We start from the raw sequence: 26,579 nt of genomic DNA, 5'->3' as shown, positions 1-26,579 counted from the left end.
TGAAGGTCAGCTGGAATATGCTGATGGACTATTCTGCTGCAGGAAGTGGTTTCCTGCTGCACTGCCACTATTGCTTATATTCTTTTGGGAGTACATGGACTTGTTTTTAATCCTTTTGTGTGGCTTAATAATTTAGAATTTATCTAGAATTTAGCATTATGTTAAATCATGCTGATATTTCTCTTAACGCTCATCACCTATTTCTTATTGAGAGTGGATTCTATTTTCTATTGCTACTTTATTCAAGTTGTTTTAGCTGCATAGATATTTTTATGCACTTTAATCTAAATTATAGAAATTGCAGCCAAAAGGCTTGAAAGAATGAGCACAAATTTAGTTAAGAGATAGATAATTCAGATCAAATTACCAATCAATAAAGGTAAGGGAAAGCCCCTAAGTGTTTTATACTATGCCCCTTTTAAACAGGTTACTTAAAATCTGGCTAAAAAGATTTGGCTCATGAGTTCTGATAGGATGGAATTCTCATTCTTGAACTTGACTGGACCACCATAATGATGTCCTTATTGCATGCACCAGACCAAAACATTAGAAAGTTCAATGGCTATAGAATTGTGAGCAGATCTACCAGTTCAACAAGGGCTAAGACAGCTTGATGCTTGTGTGAATTGAATGAAAAATAAAAGTACTCAGATACATATTTGAACTTCAATTTTAATTCAGTTTGATGATGTTTACAAGTTTACAGTTGCATGAAGATCTAACATTTACATACATCTCTAGCATGGCCTGATAAAGGATGAAACGGAAGTCAGAAACCTGCAATTCTGTTTTTGCTGTTGTAACCTGTTCCGGTGCAAATGTCAATAACAATGTTTGTATTTCTGTTGTTCTTGATTAATGTATTTTTCATTTGCATCAATTTTCTACTTTCAGGATAGATGACAACTCACCAGATTCATTTAGTTCCTAGATGAAGAAAGGGAGAAAACATTCAGGGAGTGATACGATTACAGAAACTCTACCCAAAAAAGCAAGTTGGATCCATAAAGTCCGGTGACTATAACTGTTTTATTCATTAACAGGGTATCTACCAAGGTATCTTAGAAATCTGTCATATAAACTTTCTATATTTCAACTATAAATCTTATCTGGCACAGCTTCATGGAGTCTTCGCAGCCTCAGATATGAATCTTGCCTTAGACCAGGTAAATCAGGCGTGTCCAACCCATGGTCCATGGGTGTCATATGGCCCTGGACAGTTAGAATACAGCCCCACAATTTCATAAACTTTATTATGGTTTATCTACATTGTCTATATTATATGTTTTATATGCAGCCCAAGACAATTCCTCTTCACTCAATCTAGCCCAGGCAAGCCAAAGGGCTGGACATTCATGTTCTAAATCCAGTACTGTAATTCACAACAGCAACAATTTTCTGGGACTTAAAACATTAGAAAGTATTACCACTACTTATTATAAGATAAGCCTGTTAGGCATATGGTGATAGCCTACATAGTTGGGTTGAAAATATATAAACTATGATGTTGTGACTTTAAGATGTTAATTGGCCAATGGGTGTGTAAGTGTTCGCATGGCCATAAGAGGGAGCTAGGAACGTAGCTTCTCTCTGTGAATTCACTGCTCTCTCTACTATTGCTGTTTTTGCTGTACTGTTGGTTTACTACTGTGATAAACCTGAACTGTGTATTGACCTCTGGACCGGTAAGAAGACTTTGTGTTTGGAATACTCCTTGGACTGTTACTATTGTGTATGACCTGGACTGTTTCGTTTTGACCGTGCATTTTTGTTTTTTACACCACCTCAAAAGTAAAGTACTTTCTGTTTTCACAACTCAGTGTACTCTTGTGGTTACTGTGTGACTCTTACTGCTCTCAGTACCCTTCCTTGTCTGTGCAACTCCTTGGTAGCACAAGGAGACCTCTGCACACCAATTCCTAACAAACCCCTCAAATGAACCTGGAATTTTCTTTATCTCTGGAATATATTCTACATTTGCATTGTTCCTGCTCATGTTTCCCTAGAAACATGAGCAAGAAGAACATCACAAAAATGGAATAGGGTAAATGTTATAAGCATGCTTTTTTGAAGGTACTGTTAATCATATTTTATTATATCTTTGGTTGCAAGAACAATTCAGAGCAAAAGATACTGACTTAAAAAATTACAGGCCAAGGCTTACAACTAGTTAACGACATTCTGAGAAATTTCTATGTTAATGAAAATAAAGAAATCTGTTAAATGTTCTACGCTGGGGGGGAGGTAATAACAACTGTTTTTGGAACATTTCAAGCCCTAATTATAGTTTTAAATAAATGCAATTAGAAGATATGGTTTTTAAAATCAACCCAAAAAGAAATCACAGGATTCTCAGGGTGGCACGAATCTGAAGAGAAACGCAATGCTGGATTTTTTACTGAACATTACTAAATAGATCTAGAAAATAAGAAAATGATAACTGTTGATAAAAAATACTTTCCAGTATATTTTCAAAATGATTAAAATGTGAACTGTATCATTTGATTCATCTTGATTCCTATGGCCTCAAAACATAGTGTATCATGTAAGGAAAATTAATAGAATCTACATGTAACGAACGTGAAAATATCTTACATTCTTGAAAAACCATACAGTGTATAATCTTTGAATGCAGCATACTGCTGAACATTTGTTTAAAAAAAATAACTACATGAGCTAAATAATATAAACCTATTTTTTTTTAAAAAAAAACTAATGAGACTTATTGATTCTACCTTCCCAGGAGATACGATGACTTTGATATTGGCTATAAAACACTGAAGACAAGAATAGACCCCAGAGTATTTAGGTTTAGAAGTCAATCCTTGTTCGTGCGCGCACACACACACACACACACACACACACACACAATATGGAGCAAGAAATACAGATCTATTTTTTCCTTAAGGGCCATTTTTTAAAAGCATACAATAAAATCTTACCTTCTTTTTCAGAAATGTGACACTTTTTTTTTTGCAAAACACTATTGTTTGAGGAAAAAAAATGTTAAAGACTACAGCTAGTCTTTAAATATTATCTTTAAATGCACCCATGGGAGTAAGAAGAGATAGCTCTTAGAACAAATAACTGATTGATGTCAAGAAACAACATATCATTACTATTAGTATAACCATTAAATGAATATTTAAGGGTGTTTTTTTTACAACAATGTATAAGGCTGATGATAGGTTACAAAAAAATTCTAAGATGTTATGTTTCAAATGTCAAAAGCACCAGAAATAAACTTGTGCAAATTAATGCAATTTATGCATTTGCATGTAAGAATCAACTAGCCATCTACTAAATGTTAGTCACAAATAAGTCTTGAATGATAAGAGGAAGTCTATATAACAGTTACAGAGGTACTGCAGAAGTAGGTCAAACTATAGGCAGCTGGGCAGTGAAGAAATAATTATTTGTAAAACCCACAGCCTGATTTTCTAGTATGCATGCATGAACCAGTGTATGCTTCAAAAATGATCTGGATAAAATGCTCCAGAGTTTGCATTTGTACATCTTTCTGCTATTCATTAAAACAGGTTCATCTTTTTTCAGGCAGGAAGACTAAGAAAAGACAGTTAGCTTTGATATATTTATTGGAACAGCACACAAATAAAATTAAAATCAAACACCATATAGCAGTATAAAATCAGTATAAAAAATTCTATTAAAATAATCCATCATATCTGAAAATGAAAAACCAGCAGTCTGGGCAATAATGTTGAAAGAATAAAGAAGAGATAATTAATGAATAAAGGGAAGCAAAGTTTTCATATGAGGTAGATGTTCCATAATCTGAGTATACTTTCTCCCTGACCAGCAAATAATATGGCCCTGATAAAATGTGATAAAGCTATTTCCACTGATTTAACTTTAATACTGGGCCCAAGTTTTTAAGACATTAAAACAACACTTGAGGAATTAAGTAACAAATCATAAATCTGAACACCAACTAATATATCAAAATGGATAAACAGAGACCCATATTTTAAAAATGAAATGGTTACAAACTTCTCAATAATTCTTTTCTCACCTTAACAATATCTAGGCCTCCGATGAGTTCACCTTTCACATACAATTGTGGGTAAGTTGGCCAATTTGAATATTTCTTTAATCCTTGCCGCACCTAAGAAATGTAGACTTAATTAATATCCCACATTATACATGTTTAAACTCAGTAATAAGAGTTACATATCAACAACATACCTCTTCATTCTCCAGTATGTCAAAAGTCTCAAAATCCACACTAAATTAAAAAAAAGACATTGAGACTTATTATTTCACCTAGAAATAAATAGTAACAGTTTTGAAAGGTAGCCTATTCTCAAGGAGCAACCTGCTTAGAAAAAATGCCAGCATCTGTGCTACCTTCTTCCTTTCTGTTTAAGCCTTCTCCCCAATGTCAACATGGTAGAGTGGCCAAAAAAGCTTGAAACAGGTGCAGACAGGGAATGGAGGAGACATTTCTTTTGGCAGCCCTGCAGCCACCAGCAAACAGAACAAAACAGCCAAATAAACAAAGTGAATGGTCCAGGGGAAAAGCAAGGAAAAGTACAAGCATAAAAAAAAAGCACAACATGGAAAGTTGCAAGTATCCTGGTCAGTAACAAAAGTAACAAAAGAAAAAAGCAGAAGAAATTCCAGAGGGATAAAATTAAGGCAGAACAATATTTTTAAGAAGAAAACATTACTATATAATAGTTCTACTATGAAGTAGATAGTACTATTGTAATAGTGATTGCTATAGCAATATAGGATACAGCACCCCCACTTGTGCTAGGGCCGCGACCGTGGGAGTCGAAAATGGGCCGCGGCCGCACTGCAAAAACATGCCATGGGGTGCAAATACAGGCAGCTGCCACACCTCGGAGCACAAAAATGGGGTGCTGCTGCACTGCATGGGGCGAAAACAGGATGCCGCTGTGCCTTGGGACATGAAAACAGAGCACTGCCATGCCTTGGGGTGCAAAAAACAGGATGCCATTGCGCCACAGGACGTGAAAACGGGCTGCCACTGCGCTGCGGGGTGCAATAATTGGTGCCGCCCTGCCATGGGGCACGGAAACAGGGCTAGTATCACACAGGTGCTAGCCCCACCCCTTTGCAATGTTTGCTTGCTTACACATGCACATGCAAAATGTTTTCCCCCCCTTTCCCTCCGGTCCGCCAACCGATAAAGGTTGGTGACCTCTGGGATAGAGGCTATGCAGGTAATCCTCAAATTAGGAATGTAATAGAGCCTGCCAATTACATTTGTAATCCGATAATTCGTTTGATTGAATCACGTTAAATTAACATGATCACTCCCTGCTTTCCCCAATGCATTCGCTTAATCGAATGCCCACGTTGTTAAATGCACTTGAGATATCTCAGGGTGAGGAAGAGCATGCGGGGCCTGGTGCTGGAGCAGGCCACTCAAGCCCTCCCCCATCCACTGACACATATCATGCTCTCCTGGAGTCCTCACAACTGCTTCCCCACCCCCATCCTGCCCCGCCGGGTCTCCACAGACTGGCCCTGGTTTGCTACCGTCCCGAATTCCACTTACTCCTCCTTGCCCCATTTCCCATGTATTACTTACTTTTTGAAGATATCCAGACCTCCAGAAGAGGCTGACCTACTGGCAGAGAAGCCAAAGTGTTTTATTCAGATGATGGCGAAGCTATAAGAACGTGAAATCTGAGGAAAACATTTTCGCCAACTTCTGAGTAAAAGACGTCAGCTTCGGGCCATGTGACCAGCAGGCCTCTGGTACCGTGTTTCCCCAAAGTAAGATCTACCTGGAAAATAAGCCCTAGCTTGGCTTTTGAGGGTGGGCCTAATATAAGCCCTGCCCTCCTCCCCCAAAATAAGCCGTAGTTTTTGAGTGAGGCACAAGCCTAAAAATCAAGCTAGGGCGGGGGTGCCCCCTCCTTGCTGGCCCACTTCTTCTACAGTATCCCCTGGTCTGCATTTCACAGTCACAGAGGCCTCTGTAGCCGAGAACCGAGCTATGGGTTCAAACCGGAGCTCAGTTCTCGGCTGCAGAAGCCTTCTATAAAGACCTCTGACTGCGAAATGCACGTCGGAGCTCCATTCTCAGCTGCAGAATGAAGCTGCTCCTTCAGCCGCAGAAGAAGTAGGCCAGCTGGACGTGGCTTTTGGTGCCGCCACGAGGTGAGTGGAAAAGACCCATACCCACCTCCTGAAAATAAGACCTGATGCCTCTTTTGGAGGCAAAAAAAAAAAGGCCAGGTCTTATTTTCAGGAAAACACAGTAGTAGAAAAGGCCTAGGCAGGGCCACAGCCACTTCCTTCTTCAAAACAGCTTTAGGGAACTGGGGCAGCAGCAGCAGCCGATCAACGGGGAGCTTGCTTCCTTTGTCTCATCAGGATTTAACTGCAATCAACTCCTCATTGACTGGCTGCTGCTACCCCAATCCCTGAAGTTGCTCATTCGAACTAGCTAGTCAACGGCAAGCAGGAGGCTGCTCAGCACCAGTCAGACTGGGCCCAAACCGTGCCTGCAGGGCCACAAGGCAGAGGATCCAGCCTTTTATTCAGATGGGGCAAAGCTGTTTTCCTTACATCTCACATTCTTGCAGATTCACCAGCTTCTGAATAAGAGACTTCGGCTTCTCTGCCACATGGATCAGCCTCTTCTGCAGCTTTTTGAAAAGCAAGTACAGTAAAGCCATATGGGAAATGGGACAGGGAGTAGTACATGGAATCCAGGACTCTAGCAAAGCAGGCCCAGTCTGTGGAGACCTGGCGGGGCAAGATGCGGGGGGGGGGGCATGGGGTATGTTGCAGCATCTCTGCAGTCGGTCGTAAGGGCGAATGACCACTGTGGTGCTGCAACATGCGTAACCTTGGGACGGATGTCATAATTTTGAACAATCGCTAACTGCACTGTCGTAACTCGAGGAATACCTGTATACAACACTCACATATAAACTAGTTAAGTTTCATAATTTATACCTTGTTTTTATTTTTTTAAAATAAAACACTTCCAAACCCTTATAGGGAGATTCCCCCCCCCAAAAAAAAAAAATCTGTCCAGAGTTCACTGCTTTTGTGGCTCTTTTGAGTCTGGGTAAATCTAATTGGAGAAATTTTAAAAAAGAATCCTGACACTTAATAGGAAAGAGTGGTTAGAACATATAATCAAAGCATACTGAACTTGAACAAAGGGATTTAAAGTAAGAGCTAAGAGGGGTAGAGATGGAAACTTGAACAAAAGATCTTGAACATGAGATCTAATTCTGATTATATAATTAGCAAGATTAGCATTACAGTCTTAAACTGACTACTGAGATGACGCAATTAGAGTCCAAATCCAAATTCAGCAGCTTGCCACTGACAGAACAAACAGAACTGATGCATGGAAATGGGTTAGGATTAGGATTAGGTGCCCCAACAAAATACATGATTTAAGACAATACATTAGTCACATACCCAGTATTATTTAGAAGTTCTATAATCTGCTTGCTGAATCCACACTCTGCCATCTAAAATAAAAATAAAAGTACAAACCGTTGTCTTCTACTATATTAACACATATGTATAAATTTTAAAGTTGTGACTTCTGGCAAGTTGATTTTAAAAATGGATGATAGTTTTTGGATGTTTACATTTTCCCACCTGAAATCTTCAAGAGACAGTGGATTACTACTCACATCATTATTTTAATTTCCAAAATATTAGAAGGCAACAGGTTGGAACAGTTCATAGGTAAGAAAGTAAGAACAAGACATTCTAAAAATTAACATGTCAGAAAATCCTGATTAGCATATTTGACTTTAACATCTAACACAGAAACCTAAATCATGTAATAAACCACAAGAGTAATTTTTCCTCAGCCCTCACCTCAGAATGATATTTATACCAGTTTATCAAATATGCAGTACAGTCCACTGTGAACTTTCTACATGTCTATCTACCTAACTACACATGAAAGCATGGCTGCAGGTAGTCCTTATTAAGTAACCACAATTGGAACTGGCAACTAGGTCATTAAGTGAAGTGGTTGGTAAGTGAAACTGCAACTTTAATTATCATCCGAGTTCAATTTTGTGTAGGTCTACAACCTTGTTCTTGACATCCTTGGACAGTTCTTTGGTCTTGGCCATGGTGGAGAGTTTGGAATCTGATTGCTTAAGGTGGACAGGTGTCTTTTATACAGGTAATCTCCTAATCTCAGTTCGTTACCTGTATAAAAGACACCTGAGAGCCAGAAATCTTGCTGATTGATAGGGGATCAAATACTTATTTCACTCCTTAAAATGCAAATCAATTTATAACTTTTTAAAAATGCGTTTTCTTGGATTTTTTTTGTTATTCTGTCTCTCACTGTTAAAATAAAACTACCATTAAAATTATAGACTGATCATTTCTTTGTCAGTGGGCAAATGTACAAAGCAGGACATCAAATAATTTTTTCCCTAACTGTGTAATGCATTATTGTAATAAGCTGCAATGGTCATCAAGCTAAAAATTTTTGACTAATCTTACCTGTTTATTCCCTTTCATGAAGAGCATCACAGGGGCCTTGTTTATTAAATCTTTGAGCCTGGAAAAGGAAAAGATTGATAAAATCTGAACATTAACTTGTAAGACAGAGGTGTCAAACTGCTAGCCTGTGGGCCGGATGCGTCATGCTGAAACCGTGCCTACCCCATTGCTGGCAATGGGAAAAAAGTTGCGGTACGTCATCACGTGTCACGTGACGTTGCGAGTTTGACACCCCTGTTGTAAGAGGATATAGATCAAAAATAGATTTTCACTGAAATGTGTCACTGTTCTTTCAACAATTTAATGTTTGCTTATTTTTCTCTCATAACAAGATATGGTTTTTAAAATTATTTTCTACCAATACTTTTCCATATATAAATTTAAAGAATGTCTAAAATTGGCCATTTACAATTACTGTTTTATATTATAAATGCATAGTCAACATGATAAAGGCAAAGGGAACTTCCACAAATGAGATGAAGAAGATTCCTACACCAGAATATCAGTTTCAGTCTTACAAGCACTATTACAATATGACGGCAAAGTTACTAGAAAAGTTACTATTTTTATGTAAGTTATGCTATCTCGAGGAATTCTAGAAAATTATAGTGATTGTACTTGAAAGAACTGAACATAAAGACTCCTTAAGCCATTAGTATATAGAGAATAATAACTTATCAGTTTCCCAATGAATGCAGACAATATTTTTTCCATCCTTGATGGAAAGCTAGTTGGGACTAATCTGAGTTGGCAATCAGTTTCAGTTTTATTTTCAGTTTTATTTAATTTATATACCGCCCTTCTCCCTAGGGACTCAGGGCGGTTCACAGGGCATATAAATAACAATACAATACAATACAAAAGTTAAAAAAGATTAAATCAATGCCCAGTTAAGAACAATAATACTATTCTAACAACAATTTAAAACCCAAATCCCCCGTCAGGCCAGACCAGCTAATTCAAATAAATGGGTCTTCAGGCCACGACGGAAAGTTCGGAGGTCTGATGCCATCCGGAGCTCCACCGGCAGTTGGTTCCACAAAGCCGGGGCACCCACAGAGAAGGCTCTCCCCCTGGGGGCCGCCAGTCGGCATTCCCTGACTGGAGGCACCCTGAGGAGGCCCTCTCTGTGGGAACGCACAGGGCGGAGGGGAGTTGACGCCGGCAGCAGGTGGTCCCCGAGGTAACCCGGACCCATGCCATGTAGGGACTTAAAGATCATAACCAAGACCTTGAACCTCACCCGGAAGACAACTGGTAACCAATGCAGCTCGCGGAGCAAAGGTGTAACATGGGAGTACCGGGAAACTCCCAAGACAACTCTCGCGGCCGCATTCTGTACCAGTTGGAGCCTCCGAGTGGTCTTCAAGGGAAGCCCCATGTAGAGAGCATTACAGTAGTCAAGGCGAGAGGTCACGAGCGCATGAGTGACCGTGCACAGGGCATCCCGGTCCAGATAGGGCCGCAACTGGCGCACCAGGCGAACCTGGGCGAAAGCCCCCCTAGTCACGGCCACTATATGATCTTCCAGGGTAAGCCGTGAATCTAGGAGGACTCCCAAGTTGCGAGCCCTATCCACGGGGGGTAAGAGCTCACCCCCCATAGAAAGAGATGGAACATTTTGAATGTCCGGGATGCCGGAATGCACAGCCACTCAGTCTTGTCAGGGTTGAGTTGAAGTCTGTTCCTCCCCATCCAGACCCGAACCGCCTCCAGGCAACGGGACATCACAGCGAGGGCATCACTGGGGTGGTTTGGGGTCGAAAAGAAAAGTTGGGTATCATCAGCATATTGATGATACCCAACTCCAAAACCACGAATGATCTCACCCAGCGGTTTCATATAGATGTTGAACAGGAGAGGCGAGAGAACCGACCCCTGAGGAACTCCACAAACGAGAGACCTAGGGGCCGATCTCTGCCCCCCTGCCAACACCGACTGCGAACGTCCCAGGAGATAGGAGGAGAACCACCGAAGAACCGTGCCTCCCACTCCCAGTCCCCTGAGACGCCGCAGCAAGATACCATGGTCGATGGTATCGAAAGCCGCCGAGAGGTCTAATAGGACTAGGACAGAGGAATATCCCCTGTCCCGAGCCCTCCAGAGATCATTCACCAGAGCGACCAATGCCGTCTCCGTGCTGTACCCGGGCCTGAAACCCGATTGGTAGGGGTCCAGATAATCCGCTTCACCCAGGACCAGAGGGAGCTGATGCGCCACCACACTCTCAACAACCTTCGCAAGAAAGCGAAGGTTGGAGACTGGACGAAAGTTGTTCAAAACAGCCGGGTCCAAGGCAGGCTTCTTGAGGAGAGGTCTCACCACCGCCTCCTTCAAGACGGTGAGGAAATAGCCCTCACTCAAGGAAGCAGATATAACCGCCTGGAGCCAGCCTCGTGTCCTCTCCCTAGCTGCATAAACCAGCCAGGAAGGGCACGGATCCAACAAACATGTGGAGGAGCTCAGCCTCCCCATAATCCTGTCCACTTCATCAGGGGTCACAGGGTCAAACTCTTCCCAGATAACGTTGACAAGACCGCCCGTGTCCTGATCGACTGACTCCGCCCAGTTGGAGTCCAAACCGGTCCGAATCCGAGCGATTTTATCTGACAGATGTTGACTAAATTCCTCGGCACGACCCTGCAAAGGGTCCTCCCTCATCTCCTGATTGAGAAGTGAGCGAGTCACCCTAAACAGGGCGGCTGGGCGATTATCTGTGGACGCGATGAGGGTGGAGAAGTAATTACATCTCGCCACCCTCATCGCTGCGAGATAAGACCTAATATAGGTTCTTAACCGTAACCGGTCGGGTTCGGATCGGCTAGACCTCCAACAGCTCTCTAGGCCCCGTTTCCGACGCTTCATCTCCCGGAGCTCCGCGGAGAACCATGGAGCTCGCTGGGATCTGCGCCGGGTCAGGGGCCGCAAGGGTACAACCCGGTCAAGTGCCTCAGTGGCTGCCCTTTCCCAGGCTTCCACTAAGGCATCCGCCGAGCTGTGAGCAATGGAGGCAGGTGGGGACCCCAGCGCCGCTTGGAATCTATCAGGATCCATTAAGCGTCTGGGGCGGTACCATCTAATTGGTTCCGTGTCCCCACGGCGGGGGGTGGCAAAACGGAAGACCAGCCGCAGGAGATGATGATCGGTCCATGACAGGGGCATAATAAATGGAGAGCCCCCACCAAGATCATCCAACCACCGTCCAGATAAAAAAATCAGGTCAAGGGTGTGGCCTCCCTCATGAGTTGGTTCTGAAATTACTTGCGTCAAGTCCATGGCCGTCATGGAAGCCATGAACTCCCGAGCTAGCTCAGATGAACCTCCCAGGGATGGTAGATTGAAGTCTCCCAAAACTATAAGTTTGGGAAACTCAACCACCAAACCCGAGAGGATATCGAGCAGCTCGGGCAGGGCTGCCGCTGTGCGACTAGGCGAAATGTACACCAGCAGCAAGCCCAACTGCGCCCCAGAACCAAATCTCACAAAGAGAGACTCACACCCGACTATCTGAGAAACGGTGGACTCCCGCGGACATAAGGTCTCCCTAATAGTAACCGCCACTCCCCCACCCCTACCATGAGCTCGTGGCCGGTGTAGCACCCGGAAGCCTGGTGGGCAGAGGTCAACCAAAGGGACCCCACCCTCTGGGCCCAACCAGGTCTCCGTGATGCAAGCCAGGTCCGCATGCTCACCCTCAACTAAATCCCTAACGAGGGGAGCTTTGTTAACCACGGACCTGGCGTTCAGGTACACCAGCCGGAGCTCAGGAGGCTGAACATGCTCGCTCCCGGGATCTCGGGGAAGAAACAGAGGGTCGGAGCGCCTCACCGCTTGCAAATAGCGGAGACGGCCCTCCCGGTAGCGATACGGCCCCCTGTCTATCCGCCTGCTGCCATTCCCCGTCGTGGGAATAGATAATCCCACGACCCGCTCATGAGCCCCGGCGACAACGCCACCCCGTTTTCCCCCCGTGCCGTCAGACCCAAGTCTGGCCTGAACCATAGTTGATTGGCCACCCCCCATAGCCAGACAACCCCTATCTCCCACCCCACTCCCTAGCCCTATAAAAATTTTTGATAAAAAGATAATCAGAGGCTTTCTAGATTTACATTGATGGCCCCTGCCCCTGCCCAGCCACCAATCATCATTTTATAGAACAGCAATGAATATTCTTACACTTAAATAGGTATAGGGGGGAAAAAGAAATTAAGCTGAAAAACACTAAAAAGAAAAAAAGATGCTTAAGCACATATAATACACATTTCTGTAGAGTTTTCTTCTGTAGCATGAAAAAGAAAACTAACAATACTATAAAGTGGACAGCAATTAAATTCAATCATGGGATATACCCATTTTCTTCTTTATAATAAACAGAAAACAAAATGCATCATACCTGTCTTCTAATTTGTGGGCCTTAGGGCAGACTGTATCCAATTCTCCTGAGGCTTCAAGCTCCTAAAATACAATAATTTTGTATTTATAAAAATATTTTTTAAAAATTACATGTTTTTTTAAAAAAGAAACAGATGGCTTTAGTTTCTAACCTTAACAATATCCAGTCCGCCTATAAGCTCTCCATTTACATATAACTGTGGATAAGTAGGCCAGTTGGAGTATGTTTTTAGACCTTGGCGCACTTCTTCATCAGAAAATATATCAAAGCTGCTAAACACAATGTTATGTTTGTTAAGAATTTCTATCATTTGTCTGCTGAAACCTGGAAGATGGGGGGGAGGGGGAGACAAAAAGAAAAAAAGCACAATTTTTAATGAGGTTGTATCGATCTTTAACTAAAAGAAATCTCCCACAAAATTAAATTATGGTAAGATAAGGGATATGTCTAGTCTTACAAGCAGAAGGACTAGGGGTGACATGATAGCAGTCTTCCAATATTTGAGGGGCTGTCACAGAGAAGGGGGGGGGTCAACCTATTCTCCAAAGCACCTTAAGGCAGGACAAAAAGTAATAGGTAGAAGATCATGAAAAATAGATCCAACTTAGAACTAAGGAGTAATTTCCTACAGTGAGAACAATTAATCATTGGAATAACTTGCTTCCAGAAGTTGTGAGTGTTATATCACTGGATGTTTTCAAGAAGGGATTAGACAAACATTTGTCCAGAATGTTATCTCCAGCTTGAACAGGATGTTGGTGTAGAACACCTCAAAGGTCCCTTGTTATTGTACGTTGTATGTGGTTCCTACATATACTCTATAATTTTATTCCAGGCACCATTATCAACCCCTGATAACATCTTTTTCTTCCTCTCCAGCTGTGACATTATTGAAAATATATTCACATTAATGGAGAGTTCATAGCCGACCTCAACCAGAGAAATATTGCTTAATGTCAATTAACGAACATTTTAATAATTCAAGGTATAAAACTGAGCATCTGCCAAGTAGTGGAGAGCATAGGAGAAGGGCCTAGTGAAACAGGATCACTTACCCATCTCCTTAATCCCAACTGTACAACTGTGATATTTCATATTTATATTTCAGAATCAAACATGTTATTTTACTATTAAGTCCATTTAAACAAAAATAATAAAACTACCTAGAAAACTGATTATATATTGTACATGTGTATGTGTGCACAATCGCGTCTACTATATTTAAATTTTCTCCTTACAAAACAGAAACCTTATATGTCTACATGTGTTGCTATATATTCATAGCTTTACATGGCATCTGAAAAATATTGCCCAATTTACAGAAAGTTCTAAGACACCAGATATATTATGACAGTTTTAAAATAAGTGCACATTCTAAGGAACCTATACAAGATTTTTATCTGGCAAATTTTCCCATTACTTTTGTTTTGTACTGTAGCTTGAGGTCTTCATAATCTGCATTTTGAGCCGAGAGCAAACAGTATTTATTTATATGATGTATAAGTTGCTTTTCTTCATACAACTGAAGCATTAAGTTCTTGTACTGCCTCGAGTGAAACAAGGATCCTGATCTCCCTTCTTTCCCCATTCATCTGGGAGTTCATTAGTAAACAGCTACAGGGTGATTGCTGATGGTTATTATGCTACCAATATATTAATTCATTTCTACAGTTAAGAGGCTTCTAAAGAAAGAGAGCGAGCGCTTTATTTTAGCTGTAGGCAACTATAAATAGACAAAAAGATTGATTGATGTGACTTCATTTTTAAGGGTTAAAGTAGCAGGCTGAAAATATTATGCTTAGGGATAAAGTGCCAACACTACTTTATTCCCATAACAAAATATTTGACTTTTTAAAACCAATGCAATCTGAGCAATAGAAAAGCTAATGAAAGCATGTCTGGAGCAGACATTTAAGACCAAGGCCAAGACTGCATAATGAGAATGTACACTGGAAGAAAGTTATGTATAATTGTTGTATAATACGAGTGACAGCAAGCAAAACACCTACCGTGTTTCTCCAAAATTAAGGCCTACACCAAAAATAAGCCTAGCTTGATTTTTGCAGGTGGGCCTAATACAAGCCTTAGTTTTAGGGCGAGGTGCATGCCTAAAAATCAAGCTAAGGTTTGGGGGGGGGGTGGAGCTGCCCCAGCGTTTACCACACCCGTTTACCGCTGCAGCCAGGCCTCTCCTCGCTGACCTACTTCTGTGGCATCTTCTGCAGCCAGGCTTGCATTTCTCAGTCACAGGCCTTTCCAGAAGGCCTCTGCAGCCAAGTACCTAGTTATGGATTCAAACTGCAAGACCTCAATCTGCAAGACCTCAGCAGCTGAAAACCGAGCTTTGGATTGAATCCATAGCTCGATACTCGGCTGCAGAGGCCTTACGGAAAGGCCTCTTGTAAAACTGCAAAACGCAGGCCGGAATGCAGCTGCAGAATGAAGCTGCTCCTTTGGCCACAGAAGAAGTGGATCGGATAGGCGGGACTATCGGTGCCGGCGGTGAGTATAAAAGACATCCCTGAAAATAAGACCTGGTTCCTCTTTTGGAGGAAAAAAAAATAAGACCCAGCCTTATTTTCGGGGGGAAACGGTATAAGCAGACAGCTAGGGCACAGATGAAATGTAACATTGTTGTAAATAGATATTACATAGGCAGTGATGAAATACCAGCCATAATAAGGATTGCTATTGTTTTTCTTATGGCAATTAACCTTAGAACAAGTAACTCTATGCAGCTGATATCCTGTCCTGCAAGCGATGATGCGGTGTTTATAAGGCAATCTAGAGAATTTTATAACATACATTCGTAACTATTTTTATAAGCTTCCTAAGGAAGTAAGAGCCAAAACACAGATAAGCTGCTGTTATAAATTTACATGAGATTTATACACAGATACAGCAGCAGCCAAGGAATAACTAAAACCCATCTCTCCCCCACATTCATTTATATTCTGGTCCTTGCTGTTCTGGAATGAGTATGCATGCACAGCTTATCAATCAGTATTACACTAAACTCAATAACTGAACTCAATACATGTGAATGAGAATTTCCGTTTCTAAACAAAGAAGTGAATCACATCCAGTTTTGTGACCTTTTTTGCCACTGTTATTAAGTGAATCACTGTAGTTGCTAAGTGAATCACACAATATTAAATTAATCCAGCTTCCCCCATTGCCTTTGCTTGTCAGAAGCCAGCTGGGATTGTTGTGAATGGCAATAATGTGACCCCAGAGCCTTGCAACCATTGCAAATACATGCTGATTGGCAAGCGCCTGAATTTGGATTGTGCGACTGTGGAGATGCTGTGATGGTCGTAAGTGCAAGGACGGTTGTCTTTTTTTTTTCAGCGCCATTTGCATCTTTGAACAGTTGGTAAATGAATGGTTTTGAGTCAAAGAATGTACATTTCTGAAAGAAACAATTTATATAGGACAGTGCTTATGGCAAGCCAATGGCATAGCAAATTTAAATTAGAGACAGAAATATTTTGATAACAAAGAAAATGAATAAAAATATGAATAAAATGCATAAAGAGAAGGGTAATGATAAATATATTCAAAATTTGGTTCATTCATCAAACAACGATCTCCTTAACGATGAATCCTTGAGATATTATTACAAGAGATCCATTTTTGTCACGAACAGATATTACTCAGAAGTTATACAGGCCCTATATAGAAGTTAAGAGCCTTGGTGGAGCAGTGGGCTAATGCCTCCTTAAGTAACACCAGCTGCCTGAAATTAGTGCAGGTTCGCGTCCCACCAGGCTCAAGGTTGACTCAGCCTTCCATCCTTCCGAGGTAGGTAAAATGAGGACCCAGATTGTTGGGGGCAATAAGCTGACTTTGTAATAATGCCGCTTGGGGGGGGGGGGCAAAAGGCCTAATAAGCAGGTGTATACATAGAATGAAGGCTACTGCTAAGCTTGTAAGTCGCCCTGAGTCTTCGGAGAAGGGCGGGATATAAATGGAATTAAAATAAAAAAAAATAAAAAATATACATAGAATGAAGGCTATTGCTAAGCACATTGATTTGTGCTTTAGACTGTAAGCTGCCCTGAGTTTTCAGAGAAGGGCGGGATATAAATGGGATTAAAAAAAAAGTTTATAAACAAACTTGGAATCTTTTACACATACTTAGATATAAATATAGCTGAATGATTCTCAAATATTCAGGTGTTCCAAGCTCCTTGCAGAGAGAGAACAGACAGAGTACTAACTTAAAGAGTACAGGCATTATTTTGAAGTGGATGAAGCCTTCTTCTCCTCAGAAATCCAGCTGCGTGGCTCATTGATCCATATTATATACCGTATATGACAGAAATTACTCCAACCATTTGCCCATTATTCACACATAAAATATTATTCTACTTTAAGTGTTAAGGTTTCTTTTGTGTGGTTTAGAAGAGAGTGGAATAATTATACTCTGATCTGCCAATGTTGGAATAGTTTCAGTCCACAAGAGTGGCATCTTTGTAAGCAAAGATTTTACATAACCTCTTCTTCATATACCTCAGACAGGACAACCTCTATTATCTCCTTCCCTGTTCCCCTTTTTATTCTAAATGATCTACAGTATTCTTAACCTAACAACAACTCTTAAATCTCCTGAACCCAGAAAACCAGACTTGGATGTAGCGTAGTTGCAATTAAAGCAGCACCAAGGCAATTGTGTCATCCACTATTTACTGCCCAGGCTAAATGAGTGAACTAGTAGTATTGCTAAAAAGAGGGTTGATCACTCTTGAGTAGAGGTCATATTTTTTTTTTTTTAAAAAAAACTTACAACACAAAATCGTGTAATAAATTGGCCCACTACACAAACATTTCAAATAATTCTTACCACAACGAGGTTCATGAGACGTTCCCTTCATAAACAACATGCAAGGTGCGGCATTAATCAGTTTCTTGAGTCGTGAGTTAAGGTCCTCTTTTTCATTATCAGCAGAAGCAGATGAAAGAGTCAGGCTAGATGCATGACGCTGAACTTTTTTGGTCAGTTCTGGTGCATGAGCGCCATCCAATCGATCAATTTTCTGGGAATTCTGTCAATAGACAGTAGCCGCTTTGAACAATTTGCAAGGGCTACAAGAACATATTTCTAAAAATGATCACCATAAGATAAGAGAACAAAATCATATCGCTGTATTAAAAGCTACAAGAAAATTTCAAATGCAGCAGCTGGTGTAAAGTTCATTTCACAAGAAGCTATGAAAAAGGAGGTTTTGTAAACACATTCACAAAGCATAGTAAATTAGTAAAGCCATCAGTGGGCATGAGAACCAAAATGATTAAAATACAACTTCTAAAATATCTAGTAACTAAGTCATCACAATGAGCTTAGATGTGAAATTGATTTTAACATGGTTATTTAACAGTACAATAACGGAAATGTAGTTTCTTGCAAATACCTTCTGAGGCAATATGTAAAAAACAGGAATTCTATATAACTTAATCATGACATCCCTAACATTTTTATATAAAACATTTTTTATATAAATTGAATATTACCCCAACATTTATCTAGCCAGTACTGGAAATAATGTATTTCCTCCAAAGCATTAATTCAAGAAAGATAAAAATAAGTTTACCTTAAAAAACAAGAATGTTGGAACAGAAGATATTTCATATTTTTCAGATACTTCGGGCACTGCTTCAGCTTCCAGCTTTTGTTTTTTTTTTTTAAAAAAAGAAAGAAATATGATTTTGTTTCCAAAAGCTTATTTATAGTTTAGATTGCACTGGCTGATCTTGTCTACACTGTTCTTTTAGTCATGTTAAATGTTTAAAAAGGATTTCAGTGCAAAAGTTTGTGACACATTTGCATTTAAATGAAACTCACAGGGCAGGCTTGTCATCCACTGAGCCTGCCATGTCAAAACAGGTTCAGAGGTTTTTATTTTGTTGCACATTTCAAAAGATGCCTAGAGGCTGTGAATAAAATTCGTGGTGCACTGGTGACCTAGTAAATTTTCAATCATATGCAGCTACTACTATATTGAAATCCATAAATCACTGACCCCAGTTATGTCATGATTACAGTGCTTATTTTCTGCCCACAGCAATTCTTGCTGTTTGCTCTATTGACTAATTTCAAGAGGCAGTACATCATGACTGACATTTCCAGCCTTCTGCAAATTATGAAGCAAAAAAAACAACGAGTATTTCTTCAATAAACTATTGATGCCTGGTACATTTTAGTTTTTAACTCCTGAAAGGCCATTAGATATTAGCGCATTACTAAGTTGACAAGAGAAATTGACAATCCAATATCAAACTGCAAAAGTGCAATTTGGAATGAGGCTTCCACATATAACTACAGAAGTCCTGATCTAATCTTGCATACTTGGAAACTACTAATGTGAGTGTTGAACAATTTGGAGATGGAAAATAAGCAAGTATAACAGACACTTAGGCTTTAATTATAATGTATAGTTATAATAAAGCATTAATTATAATGCTTTAATAATCAAATTGTGTCTGTTACATGTAATATAAATGTATTATAATGACAAAGTAAGAGTTGGTGACTTTTAGGATTAAAATATAAATAGCTCAAAAACTGATTATTTGACCATAGAAAGTGTGTTTTTCCTATCTATTAACATCCAGATGTTTTCAAGCTGAACATATTTTGAAAGAATTCAAAATATTTTTTTATGGAAGTGGCAAATAAACACTTCTTTGCACAATATAAACATAATATAGTAGTTCAAAACTACACAACTGAATGAAATACTTGAATTAATAAAACAATCTAAAACTATATAAACATTTAACAAACTTTGGTGTGAAGGTACATGTTAATAAATAGAAGTAATGCTGCTAGCTTTCATTCACTGAAACAACCATACATATTCATCTGAACATTCAGTAGCTATGCTTAAAATATTTTAAAAACCATTAATTATGAAAAAGTGATTAATATATAACTCTAGATAGATAGGGTAGCTTTCTTCAAATTTGCTCTCCTCCAAATCTGACAACTTCAGCTTGTATATCACACTGCTAGTTGAGACTTCTGGGAACTGAAGTCTGTATATATCAAGATGGTATCCAAGTAGGGAAATGCCTTGTATGGGGGTCTATAGCAGGGGTCTTCAAACTCGGCCCTTTTGTGACTTATGGACTTCAACTCCCAGAATTCCTCAGCCAGGCACGCTGGCTGAGGAATTCTGGGAGTTGAAGTCCATAAGTCACGAAAGGGCCGAGTTTGAAGACCCCTGGTCTATAAGATAAATCTTGCACCTCTCTCCAAGATGAAACAACACTTAGTAACTAATTCACTTAACAGAAGAATTGCCAGTCATAATTAGGGTCATTAACAAGGACAAGCTGTAACATTGTATTACCACATATTATCTATGAATACACAGAATGCATTATAGACTGGGGTTTTCTTATTTTTCTCATTTTATTTAAGATTTCACGAGTGATAGCTACATGTTGCATTCTCTTTCTCTATAAGGAAAGTATGCATATCAAAGATTCAGAAGTGACAAAAACTGTTGGTAGTAATGGTACTTTCAACAACTGAGACTGATTTAGAATAAAATTCATACGGCAAAATGTGTACTGTAAGCTTTGATCCTTCCCTTAGCTATACAGCAAGAAATAAAGCAGAAACATTTAATGTTTTTATAATGTTGGTAATTTCTTCAGGTTTTGATTTCAACGTTTTATCATAAAATAAATGCAGAAAAGCCTTATTTATTTTAAATTAAATTTTAAATAAATGATATCAATGCATTTAACAATATATGGTTTTACAATCTGATATACCAAACAAACCAGGTTATATAACATGATTCATAAAGTATTAAGGACAATTAATTTCCATAAAGTTTTTTTTAAAAAAAAATGTGTTACATATATTTCAATTTTATGGCAAGTTTTCTTTTTAAAATGCTCTTTATCAAAATCTTGCCATTTGAAAATTTCCACCAATTTTGCATTTTATTAATTCCAAGTATACGTATTACAGCACACAGATATATATGACTGCACGTATAGTAGACTTAATTTTTCCTTGATTATTTGAAACATCTTACTAGAAAACGTAGATATTTCTATACCCTGGATGGCAGTCCAAAACATATTATGCACATCTTATATACGTGTGATACCCCATTTACCTTCTATTTGACATTCATCTCTAATATGATCCTCCTCCCATTAGTTGGTTATATCAAGGACTTATTGCATGCTTTCTTAATTTCAAAATCCTCTGTAAAGGATTGTTAAAAATAAAGCAAGGCAAGAAAGCTTGGAACATAGCCACTTTTAATGTCACTGCTGACACAATCCTGATGATTATGAGTGAAGTCTGTGCTGCATCTTTTTCTGGATGGCCAAGGATTACCCCTCCCTCCTTCTATATCCATATTTTAAAAGTTTACCCTGGTTTACAAGGAAGAGTGTAGGAAATATCCACTTTTACTAAAGAAAGCATTTGATATGCCACCAATGAAAATGGAAAATAATTGTGAGGTTGACAAAAATCACTTGCCCCAATTCACATTTTTTTTAAACTTAAATTTTGAATAGCTGGACTTTCGTTGTTGTTCTTCTTCATGTACAAAGTCAGCAATCACACATGTATTGACTTACTTTCACAAACATAACCTGTGGGTGCTCTTTTGCTAGTTCCGCCATGACATTATTCATCTGAACACACTGAGGAGCCCATGGGGCCCAAAAATGAACCACCACTAAAGACCTGCAATAAGAAAAAAGGAAACACACAGTAATCATGTTTGGGGTTTTTTTGCAGACCAAAGCAAGGTAAAAAGCAACTAGAGGCACAGTGTACGAATTTGGCACTGGGAAAAAAAAACCTCCTCTTTGCCTAAAGAGAACCCCTTGTCTGTCAAAATAGACAGTAGCAACAGGCCAAGATTTTGACATGATATATTACCAGTCCCTATATTCCCTGCAGCCTAGCTACTGATTCTGCCCGAGGCTGATCCAAATTCAGCTCACATTCATTGCCTTTCCCTTCACATCCCATTTACTGCTGCCAAAGAATAGACCCTGACAGCTGCTCCTCAGTGGGAAGCTGAATATCAAAGACTTCCAATCCAACCATTCTCTGTATAACCACAGGAGTTACAAAAGTTGAAAGTACTACTTTACTTCTCAGGTAACTCTTGGTACCAACATCTGACTCACTCACTGCAGAGAATGCTATGGAAAAGAAACTTTTTTTTTCCACTTTTTGAACTTCCAGGGACAAAATGGTGAAGACAGGTGACCCTGATAGAATGAAGAGCCAGCAAGTTGACGAGCTCTTCATACTTCCACTCCAGATAAGGAGAAGACCTGAGATCACCTCCAAGTGTTCCAATCAGTTGCACCTTGCGAGGAGATAAGACAGTGGTCTCTAGTGGGTTTAGAGTTCTGGGAGGCAAGAGAATAGCCATCTTGCTCAAACTACAGTCAGTGCCTTTCAACATTGGATTCACACGCTTCTTTTTTCAAATCACTTTCACTGCTTTTAACTGCTTTTCCGCTAACAGGAATCTTTGGATTGACAAGTCTGAAAACACCCAGTGAGTTTCCTGCAGTCAAAGCAAAAGAAATTTTAAAGAGAAGTTTAAAGATTTTTTTTAAAAAAAATACATTTGGAATAAACAGCAAAAGACCGAATAGAACTTTGTGGCTGGGAAGATATAAACAGGCTAAGGGTTCAGATGGATTTGAAATAAAATTTTGGAATTAATTATAAGAGTCCTTCCTGTGGGAAAATGCAAAAAAAAGATTTTTTTTAAAAAAATGATAGGATATTGAAGGAACTAAAAGGAACTAGAACTAAATATTACAATTAAAGGAAAAAACACTTGACTTACTAATATAAAAATGGAGCAGAATACTTTAACATTGGGCACACTGAAGAATATTTTTAAATAATGGACCCAGAAGTTAATTTTTAAGAGTGTCTGCTTCTATTGATAAGTTGTGTTTAAAATGTGTTATGGGAAGAGGAACAAGTTTTACCATAGAACAGAGTTCCTGAACATTTCTGGCTTTTGCAGACCAGCGGGAAGAGAAAGATGGGATGGTTCCACGTGAGCGGCGGACAAGTGCACGCATGCAGCTCCATTTGTGCCAATGGAGTGTGCATGCACACTGCTCGCACACATGCTCACCTGTTGCTTGCGCACATGAGGATGCACATTGCTCGTCGGCCGTTTCCGCGGCCTGGTTGCAATCCCCTCATTATTTGATAGGGACAAAAAATCAAGGTTGTTAGAAGTAAACAAAAGGAATACAGAGTTATTTTTATCAAGGTTAAAATTAATATATTGTTATCTCTGGTAGCTCTCAATGGACTTTTGTTGACATCAGAACTGTAATGACAAAGTTTTGTGGATTTGTTTGTAGATATGAGATGGAATATGGGAGAAAGATCTTTGTTACATTTTAAGAGAATAAGTTACTAAAATTGTTTATTGTTATTGTGATATTGGCAAAGTCATTTCTTCATATATTTTTCTTGTTCTTTACTATATTTTTTTACTTTCTATTTTCTTTTTTTACACCATTTGGGATACACACACATTCCATTTTTGGACAGATATTTCGGTGAAGGATATAGAAGAATGAATTCTTACATCTTCCCCACACATACTTTTATTTCATTTCAATGTACTATGTTATTTATACTTTCACCTAGAATAATTCTATCTAAAATGGATCTGTGCCTATTTCTTAAAACTGTACTGTACCAGTATGTAAGAAAAACAATTAATACACCTTGGATTAAATCTTTGCCCTGTTGAGTCACTGGCAAAACTCATTTTCTAACCTAAATACAGCTTTATGCTCTCATTCTCATTTTCTAAAATGTTAAGGAGATAATGCCCTTCTCTCACCTCTATGTTCATACATATTCATAGGTTGCAAGACTCCTTGGGGCCAAACTCTACATTCAGCAAGATCAGGGTTTTATTTTAATATTTCCTTGCTCAGCACAAAAACTAGTTCTACAGGAATAATACACACAGTTCATGCATTCCCTCTCTAGTTCAATTCAGTCATGAAAATAATAAGAAACAAGATGAAACTGGAGTAGCAAACCAAATTTCTGCTTAATTATTTGATTTTCAGTGGAAAAAAAATAAAGAATACACATAAGAAACTAAGGAACTAGAGTAGCCCTTGACTTACAATCATTTGTTTAGTCACTGTTCAGTTACAATGGCATTGAAAAAAGTGACTTACAACCGATATTCACACTTACAACCATCACAGCATCCACAGTGTCCCAGGTCATGCAATTGCCATTCACGATCTTCCCAGCCAGCTTCTGACAAGCAAAATCATTGGCAGAAGCTGGATCCGCTTAATAACTATGTAATGATTTGCTTAAAAACCATGGCAAAAAAGGGCATAAAATCAGGCACAACTCACATAACTGCTGTGCTTAAGAACATAAATTCTGGTTCTAATTGCATCGTAAATTAAGGATTACCTGTATGCATCCCCAACACAGGATTCACCTATTTATTAATGGTAAATAACATTAAAAAAAAGAATTTAAGGATGAGATACTACTAATCCTTTGGAGGGTTCTTAGCGTACCTATATCTTTCTCTTTAATTTCAACCTATCTAAGAAACGTTATGCTGAAGAACCAGAGTTTTATCAGAAAGGTTCTACAGTTAAAGAACAGAGAGGAGGCAGCCTGTCAACACACTATATTTTTAATAGGTGGAATCCAGACATGATTTCACTGAAATCTGTGGGATTTGACATATTAGTCACAAATCTCTTTTCCATTCAGCCTCAATATTCCCAGATGAATTGACCTACACTGTTCTCGTGCCCGAGACTTATAAAGCCTTTTTACTTCTGTCTCATCATTCTCAAATGCTGTTCTGTTGAACACCGTCTTCCCACCAAAGAATCCAACCATTCTAACAACAACAGAGTAGGGGATGAATATGATACTTAAAGAGCGCCAGGTCTAATGGCTGATGGATGTGATGGGCAGATGAATGACCACCATATAGTCACAGAAACATTTTCCTTTATGTCCTAATTGTTTACAGAAAAGATGCTGAATGGGATTAAAATAAGACCCGCAGAGTGAGGAGACGAACTGCAATTAAGTTTGACAAAACCATGACCATTTGCAGGAAGATTGAAAAAAAGCATGGGAATCTTCTGGTCTGCGCTCAAACGAATAAGGCTGCATAAAGGTGGGTGCATGTATGTTTGCATGTATCCATCAAGAGACAGGTCCACCAGTACCCCAAAGATGCTTTTTCACAAGGCAACTAGACTTTCTTGTTTTTCTTTGAAGACGTTTCGCTTCTCATCCAAGCGAAACTTCTTCAAAGAAAAACCAGAAAGTCCAATTGCCTCGTGAAAAAGCATCTTTGGGATAACTCAGACCTGGATGACTGAGAATCTCCACAGACTTTCACTAGTACCATTTCTGTCAGAAAATACAGGGTACCTTTTTTCTGCAAATAAATTCAACTTACCTTCTTACTCTTAGGAAAGCTTCCCCAATTTATGCTGGCCACCCCCAACCAGGCAACCTGAAAATAACCCTAGACCAGGGCTCCCCAAACTCTTTAGCACATCAAGCCCTTCATGGAGTTTCACATTGTTGATCAACAAACTGTAACGTGAAAACAATTTAATAAATGCTGGTTTAACTAACAGTGCCACAGATGCCTCACAAACAGAAGAATCTCCATAGACAGTGCTACTATAGATGATGATGATACAGATCTCTTGGACAGCCTCTTGGGGTTCCATATGAACCACTTTGGGGGACCCCATCTTCTATTCCCTAGCCCAGGGGTAGGCAACCTCGGCTCTTTTATGACTCATGGACTTCAACTCCCAGAATTCCTGAGTCAGCATAGCTGACTCAGGAATTCTGGGAGTTGAAGTCCATGAGTCATAAAAGAGCCGAGGTTGCCTACCTAGCCACCAAAAGCTTTAATCAAAGGGTGGCTGGGGAATAAAACAAACATGATACCTTAACGGCAGAGCTTTCCACAATGAAAGTTGAAATTCGAGCCAGACCCACACGAGAATTACGCATTTAAATCTCCATCAGAGCACCAGCCCGGCGGCAACCGATACTTGGCAGTAAGTCTTTGCTCTTCCCCGTCCCAAGGAAACGGAACCGCGAAAAGGCGGCTGGGAACCCACCTGTCCGGCCGCTGCAGCAAATCCTGGAACTGGGCCGAGGATGTCGCTTCTAGCAAGGCTCCCGCTGTTGCCTCCGCCGCCATCGTCGGTGTTCAGCTCCAAGGCGGGGAAGGAGTTCCTCAGCCTATCCCCCTTCGCGCGAGGTTCTTTCATCACGCATGCGCCAACCACCCCCCTCCGCTATCCGTTCCTGCCTCCCGAATGGTCGCTGAAAATCTCGCGCATGCGGGCCGGGACTCGGGCAGTCTCGTCGGAAAAGGTCCCCTGCGCTAGAGCGATTGTTTGCCTTGGGGGGGAGGGCGGGCCGAGCGACTGGCAAGTTGCCAGGTGAAGAGTCTTAACTCTATGCCAGGGGTAGGCAACCTCGGCTCTTTTATGACTCATGGACTTCAACTCCCAGAATACCTGAGTCAGCTACGTTGTGACTCATGGACTTCAACTCCCAGAATACCTGAGTCAGCTATGTTGTGACTCATGGACTTCAACTCCCAGAATACCTGAGTCAGCTATGTTGTGA

The 26,579-nt window shown here is 40.0% G+C and overlaps 1 protein-coding gene across 2 annotated transcripts; it reads right to left on the bottom strand.

The window, feature by feature from the left end:
- Positions 1–660: 660 nt before the first annotated feature.
- On the bottom strand, positions 661–26,261 carry GLRX3 (glutaredoxin 3). Of its 2 annotated transcripts, none has more exons than XM_083364115.1 (11): positions 26,063–26,261; positions 21,500–21,608; positions 18,481–18,555; positions 17,733–17,934; positions 13,038–13,210; positions 12,887–12,948; positions 8,494–8,551; positions 7,438–7,490; positions 4,207–4,246; positions 4,034–4,126; positions 661–927 (listed from the first exon to the last, which is right to left on the bottom strand). In XM_083364115.1, the coding sequence occupies exons 1-11, from the start codon at positions 26,143–26,145 to the stop codon at positions 877–879; spliced, it is 999 nt and encodes a 332-aa protein (XP_083220241.1). In that variant the 5' UTR covers positions 26,146–26,261; the 3' UTR covers positions 661–876. The 2 variants fall into 2 exon arrangements, with proteins under 2 accessions (XP_083220241.1, XP_083220242.1); XM_083364116.1 differs by lacking the exon at positions 26,063–26,261 and adding an exon at positions 22,221–22,361.
- Positions 26,262–26,579: the final 318 nt, after the last annotated feature.

The sequence above is a fragment of the Vipera ursinii genome (genome assembly GCF_947247035.1).
Source record: "Vipera ursinii genome assembly, chromosome: 5".
NCBI classification, from domain to species: domain Eukaryota; kingdom Metazoa; phylum Chordata; class Lepidosauria; order Squamata; family Viperidae; genus Vipera; species Vipera ursinii.
The sequence above is the reverse complement of the archived record's forward strand: the minus strand, read 5'-3'. Positions and strand labels throughout refer to the sequence as shown.